Genomic DNA, 14,919 nt, shown 5'->3' on the forward strand with positions numbered 1-14,919 from the left:
CAGCTGATTCCCCCTTTCCACTTCAAAGTTTCAGGAGATGGTTGTAACCCTTTATTTTCCTGTGTTGCTGGAGAAAGTCGGCTTTGATTTGCGATCCCTTTTTCTTTCTTCTTATGCCCAAACGTAAACAGGTATTCGAATTTTTTTCTTTCTTCCTTACTCCCACTTTATCTTTGAAATGATCCCATTCGATGAAAGGGGTTTCTAAAACTTCACGCTCTGTTGCCCATTTCTATTTTTGAAAGCAATGAGTAGCCTCTTTTCAAGCCCAAACCTTAAGTCAGATGATGGGCTTTAACCGGATACACAAAAACACAAGCTCTACTTCTTCTACTTGGTGCCTGCGGCCGTCAGGATTTTCAAAGCATCCTCGTATAGCAAAACTCTGGGTTCAAGTGTTGCCCTCTGCCTTTGGCATATTCTTAGAACTGAAGCTAAGCAGAGACTATATCATTATGAGCTGACTTCATGGACACTAGGTACCATCTGTCCAGCTCTCAGACCAAAGCTCTTCCACAAATTGTTTATCCACATGACTCTCTTTACCTTGATGAATTGGAATAGAGGATTCCATAAGGCTATTTTTGGACCACCAGCCCCTCACTCTGACAACTGTTATGATCAGAACTCTTTAGCAGGTGTTTTTCAGACCAATGGAAGTAAATGCTAAGGAATCTTCTAAGTTACTTTGGACAAGGGGAACCGGTGTAAGCCATTTGAATTACTTCTCAGGTTGCAGTTTGTTTAAATGCCAGTTCAACTGCTCTAGTGTAAATTGTACTTTTTAAGGGTGAACTTAAGAAATTTGAGATGTTTTCCTCACTGTCCCCCACGAAACTGAGATTAAAAAAATCTTAAGCATGGCTCTCCTCTCTCCTGCAGAATCCACAACTTTACTGACAGATATCGAGAGGATGCGACTTTAAAGCAGAGGAGAGATTAAGCCACTAGTTAAAAAAGAAATGTGATACCCAAAACATATGAGGGGAAACCGAAACAGTCTGGCTGGATTCCAAAGCGAGAACCCAGTTCCAAGCCCAGAACACGCTTCACTACAGACTCTGGACTTCCCCATTTGTCCGCTAGAGGGCGTCAGGACTTTAGTGAAGGATGAACTAAAACCAAAGCCCCTTTTAAACAGTTCTAATCTAGAGAAGCTCAGCGCTGTTGGGACTACTGCTCCCAATCCACAGGGTGCCTTTGGGGACACCTCTTATCTCTGTATTTTTTACTAGTCTCACCTTCAAGCTCACTTTTGACTTCATGTTTTACCAGTTCTTTCTCCATCAAATTTTTATCTCTCCTTTCTTTAAAAAAAAGTAAAAAAAAAAAAAATTTTTTTTTCAAGGTGCTGTTGAAAAACAAGGAAGACTAGGGCATACCCTGACAGCCCTTTGCCTTGGTTTTCACACCTGTATATGGAAGGAATTATAGTTTTCAAACATTCTGAGGCTCGGTACTAAGCAGGTGACATCAGAGTCAGGTAGGCAACTTGCTAAAAATATAAATTACAACTCTACCCCTAGCCCCACGCTGACCCAGAGACTCTGATTCTCAGTAGATTTGAAAAGGGCCCAAGACTCTACATTTTAAAAGCCTTCTTCCAGATACTAATTTTTTTCCAAGTTCGGGAACATCTGGACTTTTCTTTCTTTTCTGATTTTCCATGTAAAAAAAAATTAAGTTCCCCAAACTTTATCACACACTAGGACTGGAAGCAAAGGAAGAGAAGGAGGTCTTGGCAAGTTTTCCTAAAATCACATTTTAGAGCCCAACCATGACATTTTCTTCATTGTGGGACTTGAGGGGGCATGTGCTCTTGAGGTACACCAGGCCTTAAGGTACACCAGACCTTGGCTGTTCCCAAGTGCTGCTCTCCGAGAATGCTGTCAGATGCTTCTGTGCCTAGAATGCTCTTCATTTTCAAATCTGCTCTCTGAAAATGAACCAGAGATCATGTTCAGGAATTTGTAGTATCACTTAACTAAGCCTTTGTTATGGAAGCAAAAATCCACTTCCAAATATGAAATGAAATTTTCCAATATGAACTAAAGATAATTTAGACTATTTACTTAAAAGCATGAGCCATGCTTTTCTCAAACATCATCTAAAAAATTGAAGGAGAGAAACATTAGTTGTGGTCAAATGTCATTTAGGTATATAATATCATAATCCAAATAATGTAAAGTATAACAAACAGGTAAGTAAAAGTTAGGGTGTGAGTTTGGGGGAACCTGTTCTCACATGGATTGTTTGTTCTGGGTAGACTGTAGCAAAATGGAAGAACTTAAGCTCGATCCAGATGAGGAGACAGGAAATTACAGGAGTCAGGTTAGAGAGGAGATACAGAATCTTAATTCTGGGAGTCTATAAAGCAAAGTGGGTTTTCAGATAAAACCTATCATTTCAACATTCTTTTGGAATATGTGTAGTTACCCCTCACGGTGCATTACTTCTTTTCAGTCTGCAGATATCACAGATTTTTATTTTACCATAATTATGAATTGAGTTCCTAATATGCAAAGCAATGTGTTAGGTGTTTGGATATACAACAACAAAAACAACAATGGCACAACATGAATGATAATAATAGAAACCATGATTAACTACCCATACTCCACATTTATTTGGACACCGTATTATTTTTCTAGGGTTGCTGTAACAAATAACAGCAAAGCAGTGGTTTAAAACGACAGAAATATATTATCTCAAAATCCTCAAGATTAGAAGTCAGAAATCAAGGTGTTGGCAGAGTGGGTTCCTTGGAGACTCTGAGGGAGAAAACATTCCACGCCTCTTTCCTAACTTCTGGTGGGTCTATGTTGATTCCTTGGTTTGTAACTGCATCACTGTCATCTCTGTCTTTGTCTTTAAATGACATTCTCCTTTCGTTGTATATCTTTGTGTCTCTGTGACACAAAGGATATAAGGATACTAGTCATTGAATTAGGGTCTACTCTAATCCATGTGACCTCATCCTAACGAATTATATCTGTAAAGAATGTACATTTACATTTCCAAACAAGGTCACATTCACAGGTACCAGGGACTAGGACTTGAGCACATCCTTTTAGGGGAAGCAATTGTACCCACTGCAGGTAACAACTGTGTGCACTGTGCAAAGGGCTTTATCAGCATTTTCTCACCTACTTCTGAAAACCAGTGAGGTTGGCACTACTATCATCCCAGATCTGATTTCTAGCCTTTAATTCCCAGAGCTGCATATCCAACTGTTACTTGCCACTTCTACATGGTTGCTGATTTCCTTCAGATTTCTCAGTCTTAGTCAAAGGCATTACTCTTCATATAACTGTTTGAACAAAAAGCCCAAGAGTAATTCTTTATCGCTCATTTTCCCTTACACCAATTTAACTCAATCTAGAAGGTCTTGTTGGCATGTTCTCAAGAACAAGAACAAAAACAACTCCCCCCAAATTCCTGAATCTATCTACTTCTTTCTATTTTTCCATTTCTCTCATTCCATATTCTCTCCATTTCATCTCTTCACGAATAATAATTTATGTTAAAACTTTACAGCTTAAAAGAACACATATCCTCTCACCATTTGTGTAGGTCAGCGTAGCATCATTGGCTCCAGGTCTATCACAAGGTGGCAGGCAAGCTATCATCTGGGGCTGCAGGTTTATTTAATAGATGTAGTGTGGGGGGTGGGGAGTTGCCTTTAAGTTCATTCAAAAAGTTGTTGGCAGTCCTTGATCTTCGCTATGTGGGATTCGGCACAGGGTTGCTTCATAATATGACAGCTGGTTTCCAGCAGGGTGAGTGATGAGAGAGAGAGAGAAGAGAGAGAGAGAGAGAGGAATTGGCATAAAAGCTATAGTGTTTTATAATCTAGTAAAAGTGACACTCCCACAACTTCTTCCCTATTCTGTTGTTCAGAGGCCTATCAATAAGTCTAGGGGCACCTGGGTGGCTCAATCAGTTAAGCATCTTCCTTAGGATCAGGTCATAATCCCTGGGTTCTGGAAGCATTGGGCTCCCTGCTCAGTGGGGAGCCTGCTTCTCCCTCTCCCACTCACTCCCCTTGTGCTCCTTCTCCCTGTCAAATAAATAAATAAAATCTTAAAAAAAAAATAAGTCCAGCCGGCACTCATGGAGAGGGGGATTATACAGGAGTATGATGACTAGCAGGCAGACATCACCGGGATCATCTTGAAAGCTGACTACCACCGTAGGACAGGTTATCACAACATCCAGCAGGAAACAGGAGTTGAAGGCCCACTTAACTGAGTAGTTATCTCCAGAGCTATGCAGTGCTGGGACAATAAAGACTGATGTTCAAGTCTAAAAGTGGAGGGGACTAAGTAAACAGTCTAGGCTTTCAGTTCAGACCCCCAAAGAGGCACATCCTAAGGATAAGTTCTACACTCTATTCTCAACATCCAGAAAATACCCAGTTTCTTCAAATACACATAAAACATTCACCAAGATAGGCTATTTCATGGGATTAAGTCAAGTTTCGACAAATTTCAAAGGACTGAAATCATATAGAACATGTGTATTTTGAGCAGAGTGGACTTAAGCTAGATTCAACAAAAGGATGATTACTGCAAGTCCTCGAATGTTTCAAATGAAGCCACACATTTTGTTTTTGTTTTTGTTTTTTTTTGTTAGAGAGAGAGAGAGTGAGCGAGCACAGGCAGACAGAGTGGCAGGCAGAGGCAGAGGGAGAAGCAGGCTCCCCACCGAGCAAGGAGCCCGATGTGGGACTCCATCCCAGGACGCTGGGATCATGACCTGAGCCGAAGACAGCGGCTTAACCAACTGAGCCACCCAGGCGTCCCGTAGCCACACATTTTAAACAACTCTGATTAAAGAACTAACATGTAAAATGTTACAAAATATAGAATATTTTGAAGTAAATCATATTAAAACACGGCATCAAATTTTGAGATGCAATCAAAACAGTGCTTAGAGGGAAATTTATAGCTACAAGTGTATCTTTTTAAAAATAAAAGAGGTTAAACTTCAATGATCTAAGCTTCCAACTCAAAATCCTAGAGGAAGACAGACACTTTAATCCCAAAGAAAGAAGCAACATGGGAATATTGAAGGTAAGAGCAGAGTATGCGGACAGCCCCTGCTAGCCAGGGATTAACCTTCTAGCTGCTGACTTAGAGTGGGTGGACGAGGTCTCAAGAGAAGACTAGAGCAGCCCAAGGTGCGGTTACTCAGGGGGCTTTCAGCATAAACACAAAGGACAATATTTATTTCTGGGGAAAAAGAGAGAAATGAATAGTCTAAATACTAAAACCAGAATCTGTTTCCCGACTCCAGGTGGGAGTTAGAAGAGGAAACCAACTCTTTAATGGAGAGGCGTGTCCATGGGTCTCAAAACACTTCCTTTCCAGAACATTCCCCACTCAGTCTCCCAGCCACCCACCCTTGGATCAAATATTTGTTTATCATTTTTACCTTTGAGGGAAATGCAATAATAAATAAACATAGTCCTTGTGTCTATAGTTTATAATCCAGGGGAAAATCAATGGTAAGGAGTCCTGAGATTCATTAACTCGAGTCTCACTGTGTGAAATTGTGCCTGCTCTCTAATTCATCCCTTGATGACATCCGTTCTATGAGTCTTTCACAGACTTCTCTCTGCCTTACGTACTAGCCGCTGTATTCAATAAACATATCCTGTGTACCCCGTCTTCTCACACTGGGTTTCAAGGACTCCAGCAGGATAGCCACACGCATATCAGTCCTCTCACCTTCAGAAGAGGAATCAGGACGTGTTCATCGGATCACAGCCACTGCTTTATTACAGGAAACAGTGGCTGGATGGTTAGAGCCCTTTGCTCCTGGAGGCTGCTCAGGAGCCGGGGGTGGGAGTGGGGGTGGGGGTGGGGGTGGGGGTGGGCGTTGGCTGGGGGCAGATTTCCCAGGACAGCAGTCAACTAACACTGTGAACCAGTGTTATCTGCCACACTCAGATGGGCTGTGAAGCAACAGAACGGGCCTTTTTGTTGTCAAGGAGGCGATCCTGGGGGGCGCCATCTGGAGAGTGTGGCGGCAGTAGAGAAAGGTGTTCGCAGAGGCATCTAGGTCTCGGCCAGCTGTCCCCTGGGCCCCATGAAAGGGGCTCCGAGAGCACAGAGCCCGGCTTTCTGTGCTCTGAAGATCAAAGGGCTGCAGATACCCATCTCGTGGTGGTAGAGAGAAGCCGCACCTCTGTCTGGCAGAGAGGACCGTCTATGTTGAAACTCTACAAAACCGTCAAGAGAAGCTTTATCTTAATCCAGGGTTAACTTCAAAGCCCGTTTGTCATGGTTTTCAGCTGCATCTTTTCAAGTCACTTTATCCTGAGGAGAAACATATACTGTCCACTGAAATGAGATTGTTGGAGGACTTTGGAGGACTTAGGGGCCTTGTTTCATAAGTTTCAAGGAAATATCTTTTTTTGTTTTGTTTTAGATTTCATTTATTTATTTGACAGAGAGAGACACAGCGAGAGAGGGAACAAAGCAGGGGGAGCGGAGGAGGGAGAAGCAGGTTTCCCGCTGAGCAGAGAGCCCGATGATGCTGCAGGGGGCTCGGTCTCAGGACCCTGGGATCACGACCTGAGCCGAAGGCAGACGCCCAATGACTGAGCCACCCAGGTGCCCTCAAGGCAGTATCTTTAACAGGAATTAGTAATAGGCATGCGTCTGCCTGATTAGGCTAGGTGCAGCTGACCAAGTTTTTGCTCAGTCAGTCTTCCATGGCCAGCAGATAAATCAGTGACAAGACAAATGCACAGGCCCACAGTGGTAGATCCCTACAGTGTGGAACACTGTGCAGAAATAAAAAGTAGCAGAGGATTGGAACACAAAATACCCAAATAAGGATGCCGAGTGAAAGAAGGTAGAAAAATGTCAGTTTATACCATATGAGTCCCTTTACGTGAAATTCAAGAAATGGCTAATGAATTCCGCGTCGGCAGGGGAGTGGCTACCTGTGGTTGTGGGGTCATTCAAGGAGGGGCAGGAGGAGGGGACTGCAAAGGAGCAGGAGGAAATTTCTGGTTTGACTCATGCGCACTAGCACACACACACGTGCACATACACATATATATGTCAAAGCTTACTGTGTCCATGGTTTCACAGGTGTGTCTGCGTATATGGGCAAACACAGAAAATTGTATACTTTAAACATACGAGTTTATTGCATTCCAGTAAGGCAAAAAAGTGAGGGTAATGTTATGGTATATCTTTATTGCCACCAGAACTAATCTCATTGACTCTTTTCCAAGTTTCTTGGGAGCAGAGCTGATCTGCTCTCAATGACCCCAGGAGGCTCATGGAAAGCAGCGATGGGTAGCAGGGGAGTCCCTCTGGGGCCAGGGCAGGAGCTCTCCTTTGAGGAGGAGAATGCCAGCCCAGGCTACTCATAGGCTCTTCTCAAGCTCAGTAGGTTAAAAGAACATTAAAGGTGGGGTAAACTAGGATTGTGCACTCTCCTCGGTACTTTCATTACTTCCTGACACTGCTTTCCATGAGAAAATTTCTGACTGGTCAGATTCCAAGGATGTTGATGAACTGTATGTACTAGTGGGTGGGGTTATTGTTTCTTAGCCAATCAAACTCAACCTTTCTGTTCCATTTTTTTTTTTCTTATGGGTAGCAGAGAAGGTAAAGCCTGGACTTATCTCCTGTCCTTATTCCAGTCTGAGCTAGTGAATAAGTCCTCCTTGAAACGCTTTCCACTTGGTTTTCTCTTATTTCCTGTGATGATTTCTCTTTATTTTCCGGAACTCTAAATAGTGGAGCACTCCCAGTGTCTTAGCCTGTTTGGGCTGATAAAATAAAGATGTCAAAGACTGGTTGGCTTATAAACGGCAGAAATTCATTCCTCACGATTGTGGGGGCTGAGAAGACCCAGATCAAGGCACTGGCAGAGTCAGTGCCTGGTGAGAACCTGCTTCCTGGTTCACAGACGGCCGTCTGCTTGCTGTGTCCTCATACGGTGGAAAGGGCGAGGGAGCTCTCTGGGTTGTCTTTTATAAGGGCACGAACCCCATTCATGAGGCTTCCACTCCCATGACCTAATCACCTCTCAAAGATCCCGCCTTCCCATGCCATCACACTGGGGTTCAGGATTTCAACCTAAGAGTTTGGTTTGTGTGTAGGGGTAGGGGCAAGGGGAGACACAGATATTTAGTCCATAGCACCCTGAGTACAAGCCTCATGTCTTTTTTCTTCCCCGCTACGTTCACACAGTAGGTGTTCTCCTTCCATTTCAAGGCTGTTAATATCATCCAAATACCCACGCTGACTTCTAAGCGCATAACCCCAGTCCGAACCTCTTCTGAACTCGTCTTGTACACCCAACGGCCTAGTGACATTTCCTTTCAGATATCTAAGAGACATTTCAACATGTCTCTGAGTGAACTTTTGATTTTCCCCACCCCCACCATTTCTAGTCCACCTTCCATCTTCCCCATCTCAATTATGGGCAACTCTAAACCTTGAAATCCATCTCGAGTTCTTTTTTCTCACACATCCAGTTAATTAGAAAGTCTTGTTGTTCTGCCTTCAAAACATACCCAGAGTCTGCCCAACTTCCTCCATGTCTTTTGCTACCACCTGATGTGATCCATCTTTGTCTCGTCCCTGAGTCAGTTCCGTGGCCTCCTAACCGCTCTTTGTGCTCCTCCTTTTTCCTCTACAGCAGCCCAAGGCATCTTGTAAATCCTAAGTCAATTCTTGTCACTCCTGTACTCAACCTCCCCACCCCCACACACACTCCCCCAACGGCTTCTTAATGTGCTCAAGGTAAAAATCCAAAGTCTTCCTTGTGGTCTCTAAGGGCCTTCACGGCCTTCCCTTCCCCTGTCTGTCACCACTCTGTTTGCTCACACGCTAGAGTCACAACAAACATGGCTTCCTCTTGAGCTCTCTAAGCATACTCCTACTTATTCCGAGTTGTCGGTCTTTCCCATTACTGTCTCCTTGGCCCGGAATGTTCTTCTTCCAGATACCGATTTCATTCAGATTCTTAGTTCTTTCCTTAAAATCTTCTTGGTGGAGGCCATTCTTGACCCTCTTATACAAGACAGGAACCCTCCCCTGTTGATCACTTCCAGTCCTCCTTAGCCTGTTTATTGTCTCCACTGCTCTTACCACTGTCTTACATATTATATATTTACTTGTTTATTCTCTTTCCCCCTGGCTCAAGCCATGGCATATGCAAACACAAGGAAAGAGTCTCTGATTTTTTTATTTGTTGCTATATCCCCGATGCCTGGACACAGAAGGCAGTCAATAAATACTTGTTGAATGATTACATGAAGTATTCTTTTTTTGCTAAGGCAGTAGTGCTCAAGGTTTCCCTAATCGATTCCATCCCTGATTTCCTCCTCTCCTTGGGAACAACGGGCACACTATTTTTTAATTGAGACTTAATGTTTAAGGCAGAACGACAGAGAGGGACTGGTGTCCACATGGTTCAGGAATAACCCAGGACCAATGTGATAATGACAGGCTCAGCAGCTGCCGGCATGACTGCTCAGAGACTGCCATGCCTGGGCACTCAGTGGGCTACTAACTTCTCATGATTGGACATCTCCAATTTCCAATTCCATAGGATCTCCACCAAGTGTTAAATTATGCCTTAAGTAAGGCATATGTGTATTTGATTCTGCTTAGTGGCTTGGCTAATTCTTTTCCTTCTTCTGAACCTCATTACTTCATCCCAGTTTCCCATTTCATAGGGATGGGATCCCGGACAAGTAGTAGACTCTTTCAGTGTTTCCCCATCTACCGACCCAGGATAATAATAGTACCTACCTAATAGGTTTTTGTGAAGATTAAATAAAGTAATGTTCATCACAGTGCTCTGTACATAATTAGTGTGAAATACTTTTTTTCTGTTCTTAGCTATTACTCAATACCTGTATTTTACATGTTTTTATAGTCTTCCTTCAGTGGTAGTATATTTGCATCTGCCACTTCAGAGATATTTTGGAGTTTCTGCAGTGATTCACAGCTCTGCTCTCTGTAGTGGGTATATCAGGAAAGGGAGTTGGCATTTTTTTTTTTTTTTAATCACTACCAACCATTGTCACCAAGAACATTTGTTACATTTTCCCAGTGATCAGAGGAAAGTTGAGTAAGATGAACTCTTCCCTCTACTCTAAGGAAATACCAGGCTTTGGAGGGATTTTGTAAATTCTGGGAAAAGTAGGAAGAACTTGGTGTTGGAATAGTAGCAGGATGTGTGTTTGTGCTGAGTCATGTTGAAAACTTACTGAACTTGAAGACATGAATTGATAGTTGCACCAGTAGGTGTAGTTTGGTGACTCTTTTCAACAGCACTTGGAAACAAAAAGCAGAGAAAATCAGCAGTTAGGGTAAAACAAGGTTAGAGTTTAATGAGGAAGCCTTGTTGAAGGCACTGGTGAGAGATTATTTAAGGAGAGGAATCATATGATATGGCTGGGCAGAAAAGGAGGTAAAGTTAGAGAGATGCTTATAGATTATGAGACAACCAACAATGGAGAGATCAGAAGATAGGCAGTCCTTACTAGGCTGAGGACCCAAGGTATTGGGTACAAAGGGTTGAAAGGGCTGGGGTTTGGGTGGGATTTTAGTTTCAAGATTTCAGGCTTGGATGACTCTGGCTGACAGATATTTCTGGTCATGGTCTTGAAGAGTAGGAAGGAGGAGAAAGTAATGGGAAAGCCATCAGAGTTGAAGAGATTAAGAAACTGTGAGTCTAGAATGTTCCATGGGTCCTCACTGACATTATTGGGACTCAGAAATTCCCAGAGTTTTTGGGCTGAGAGACAGAGCTCTTCTCCAGGACATGGAAGCCAGGAGTGATCCAGCCCTTCAGATGAGACCCTGCTTGCTACTAAAAGGATAAAATGAAGAGGAAGAAGAGTAGGAAGTGGAGAAGGGAGACTGAGGGAAGGAGAAGAAAAAGAAAGGAAAAGAAACAAAAGGAGTTCTGGTTCAAAGTGGTTCTTCAGTGCCTTTGCAATTACATTTCTGCGAAATCATCATGCCATTTCACCAGACATGCCTGTCATATCTGAGTTTCTTTTGCACTTAAATTATGCTCTTCCTACTTGATATTTATGTCACAGGAGTAGAGGCTCAGAGCACTTTTATGACTGGCCCATGATGACATAACATGTTATGTTACAGGACAGGGGGGTTAAAGGTTGCAGATGGAGTTAAGGTTGCTAATGGGCTAATGGGCTAATCGTAAGATCAAGAGACTATTCTGGATGATCTGATGATGATGTCATCACAAGAGTCCTTATAAACGGAAAAGGGAGGGAAAAGAGATAGTTTCACGATGATGCCATACAGGAGACTCCTGGCCATTGCTGACTTTGAAACCAGGGGCTGAGGGCAAGGGACTGAGGAGTGTGGGTAGCCCCTTAGAAGATGAAAAAAGCAGGAAAACAACACTTCCCTACTGCCTCTAGAAAAGAATGCAGCTTTGTTCACACCTGGATTTTAGTCCAGGTAGACCCATCTCAGACTTGTGACCTCCAGATCTGTGCGATACTAAATCTATGCTGTTTTAAGTTACCAACTTTATGGGAATGTCTAATGCTGATAGTAGGAAACTAGTTCATACCCCTGGAAATACGGTGGCACGTATGTATCCAGTCTGAAGGATTCCTACCCACCCCAAGCCTGCGAGGACCATCTTGCCCTCGGATCAGTGCTTTACTGGGGCTGCCCAGGCCTGCACAGGGTTGAATGAGTGGCCTTCCCGCACGTCTCATTGGCTGGAAGGCATGGAGGACCAGTATGGGGCCAAATTCTTCCTGAATGGAGTAAGGAAGCCTGTTTCAGCCCAGAGGTGTGAAATCTTGGCTGGATTATCCAGTCAATTCTCAGGATGCTTGGCAAAGCTCCCTGGTTTGCAGCGTTCTCTCAGTAATGTAAAGCTCCAGCCCCCTGGTTGCCCCCTCCACGAGCAGCCTGGGCAGGCGAATTGGAGAAATACCTTTGCATGTTCTTGGGCTTACTTCCTCCACTGTCTTGGTTTGCTTGTGGGCGAGTGGGGTGAGCTAGGAAAGGTGGGGTCATAGAAGTAGAAAGGCACCAGGGGGACCTGCAGACCCAGCTTGGCTCATAATCATTTGGTCTCATCACCTCCTGGTGGCCACGAAGAAACTTGTTCAGGGTTGAACCAGAAGACTAGCTCAGGCCATTTCCCTCTGCAGGACTTGGCCAAGAGAGAAACTGCCCATTCCTTTTTAAAATGCAAATCCTCTCTCGCCTTGGAAGAGAGTCCCAGAGAAGACTGAGGGGTCTCCACAGAGCAATGTTAGGAAAAGTTTGGAACTGGGAGGAGAAAGGCAGCCAAGGGGGCAGCACTGAGCCGGGGCGAGGAGGAGTGGGGTCCCCCGTGCCCCACCTCTGCGCTCAGCACTTTCGGCCTGTGTTTTGGCCAGGGAGGGCTGGCCTGGGGGCCTCTCTTTCCGCAGTCCCGCCCAGGGTGGCTCTCCCGGGTCTCCCCTATTTGGCCGGCTCGGCAGGGCTCTGGGCGGGGCCGGAGGAGCGTAGGGGTGGGAGGCCGGAGGAAGATGCGCGGAGCTGGCTGCGAGGCGGGCGGCGCGGAAGGCAGAGGGGTGGGGATCTTGGGTGGGCTGCCCCCTCCCGCTCTGACCCGTTCCACACCCCGCGGAAAGCAGGCGCTGCCAGTTGAATCATTCCCCTTTCAGGAGGGAAGGGGGATAAAGGTAACTAACCCCTTTCTGCGTAAGAAAGCAAAGGGAGATCGTGGGCAGCTTTGCAGCCCCTCCGTCCCACTCCTGGACCATGCACCTCTGCATCTTTCTGCTCGGCTACAGGCGAGGACTTGATTTTTTGAGCTGAAAGCTAAACCTTGTTGACTTTTCTTCTCCCCAACAACTGAATCATGCCATGTGCCCAGAGGAGCTGGCTTGCAAATCTCTCCGTTGTAGCCCATCTCCTTAACTTTGGGGCCCTTTGCTATGGGAGCCAAGCTCAGCCAGGCCCGGTGCACTTCCCGGACAGAAGGCAAGGTTAGTGGCTTTTCTTTATTTCCTTTGAAAACCGTGGTGGGGAGACGCGTGGAAAGTTTGTTGCTCCCCCTCCCCCACCAGCTGAACTCTGCAAAACCGTTTGGCTGAGTCCTAAGGAAATCTGGGCTGGGAGCTCAGTAACATAGGGTGTCTCAGAATTCAGTGCTGAAAGTGATGATTCCTTAATTCTTACGGAAAGGCTGCAAGTATCCTGTCTCAATGCAGAGGCAAAAAAGACCCAAGAGGTAACTGGTAACGCCCCCCCCCTTTTGTCTCCTCTTTGAAGGCCGCACTGTTTCAATCCTCTATTTTTCAAGTTCTGAACACAGAAAATGATTTTTTTTTTTGAGTTCCAACTGGCCACTGGGGGTGTTTCTAGTTAGTTTCAGCTCTGGACAGGGGAGGGGAAATGTGATTCCGGCCCCCTGCTGAGTGAGTTTGGCTGTATTTTGGTTTCCTGGAAAGATTTAGGGCTGTGTTTTAAAAATAACAGTTCTTTTGGGGGGAAATTGACCACTGTAGGGGCTCACCTTCCCCCGTCCTGCCTTCTGATGGCAGCTGGCTGCATCTCCTTGTGAAGGTCATGAAACCTCTGGGCATGTTGAAAATGCTGGAGGGGGTGTGAGGACAACTTGCCCTTTAAACCTAACACCTGGAGCAGACGGCACTGCTGCCTCTGCTGTTTTATCAGACTTGGGAGGGTCAGAGACACTCCTGTGTTTGGTGGGGAGTTCCTTGTGCTTCTGGGAGAAGACAGAGGGGCAGCAATGGCCCCCGTGGCTGGAGAACCTTCCATGCACCAAGACTGCTGAGGCACTCTGCTTGTGCCAGCTCAGTAACCACTGTCCACAGCCTTCTGGGGTGCAGGGACCATTGTTACTGTCTCTGTTTTAAAGCTGGGGAAGCATGATGAGTTTGTGGGCCCAGTTCATGGCGGAGTGAGGTTTTGAACCCAGGTAGCCTGGCTCCAGAGGCTGGCCTCTTAGCAATAATAAGGTAGGGACAACACACACACATACAGACACACAGACACAGACACACAAATGCACAGACGCACCCACACACCCACAGCACTGCTTTAGCAAACCTTAAGTCCAGTGTTTTGCTGACTGTGCTCAAGCCTTGAGAAGCTTGCCTAGCATTCTGACCCTCTTAATCCCCAAGACCACTTGGGTGGCAGAGATCATGAGCCTGTCTTTGTTGAGGCTTTCTACACAGGGTTCTGCCTACCTTGCCAAGTTCCAACACTCCTGAGAGCTCATCTCCTGTGACTTCGAGAGACATCGGGAGCAAGTCCGTTTTGCTTTCCTTGGAAGCTGGAGCCGAGCGAGCACCCGGGTTAGATGTCAGCCAGCCAGCACTTGCTTGTGTAAACGTTCCAGATACCATCTCCCACCCCCAAGTTTAAAATAGCAGTGTTTGTTTTTCTTTGAAAAACAGCCCCTTTGTGAAAAGTCTCTCTTCTGGCAGCACAGACAGAGCCTGTGAGCACTTCCCAGGGCATTTGGAGATGACCTGGTTCAAAGACACATATTCTCGTGAGTGCGTTGGTTGCTTTTCAGGTCTCCTTGCTCCACGTCTTTGTAAGCGAATTCAGCGGAGTGTGGAGCAGACGCCCCTGGGCCTTGCTCTCTCCTCTCTGGAAGGTGAGAGATGGTTCTTTCGCTTGGTCACCGCTGGGGTTACGTGCTGAAATTATTTGATATTGACAAAGAGCTGTAGAGTGCTCCGAGTTTATCAGCGATGCCCAGCTTTTTTTTTTTTTTTTTTTTTTTTTTTTTTTTTTAAAGATTTTATTTATTCATTTGACACAGAGAGAGAGATCACAAATAGGCAGAGAGGCAGGCAGAGAGAGAGAGGGAAGCAGGCTCCCCGCTGAGCAGAGAGCCCGATGCGGGGCTCGATCC

The 14,919-nt window shown here is 45.3% G+C and overlaps 1 protein-coding gene across 1 annotated transcript in view; it reads left to right on the forward strand.

The window, feature by feature from the left end:
• The first annotated feature begins 12,666 nt into the window (after window positions 1-12,666).
• Window positions 12,667-14,919, forward strand: part of ADAMTS12 (ADAM metallopeptidase with thrombospondin type 1 motif 12) — a 291,803-nt gene continuing 289,550 nt past the window's right edge. Inside the window, exon 1 of the mRNA XM_080803336.1 lies at window positions 12,667-13,012. Within this exon, the coding sequence (XP_080659462.1) occupies window positions 12,886-13,012 (127 nt within the window). The 5' untranslated portion in view covers window positions 12,667-12,885. The remainder of the gene's footprint in view (window positions 13,013-14,919) is intronic.

This window comes from Martes martes (assembly GCF_963455335.1).
Source record: "Martes martes genome assembly, chromosome: 5".
NCBI lineage: Eukaryota > Metazoa > Chordata > Mammalia > Carnivora > Mustelidae > Martes > Martes martes.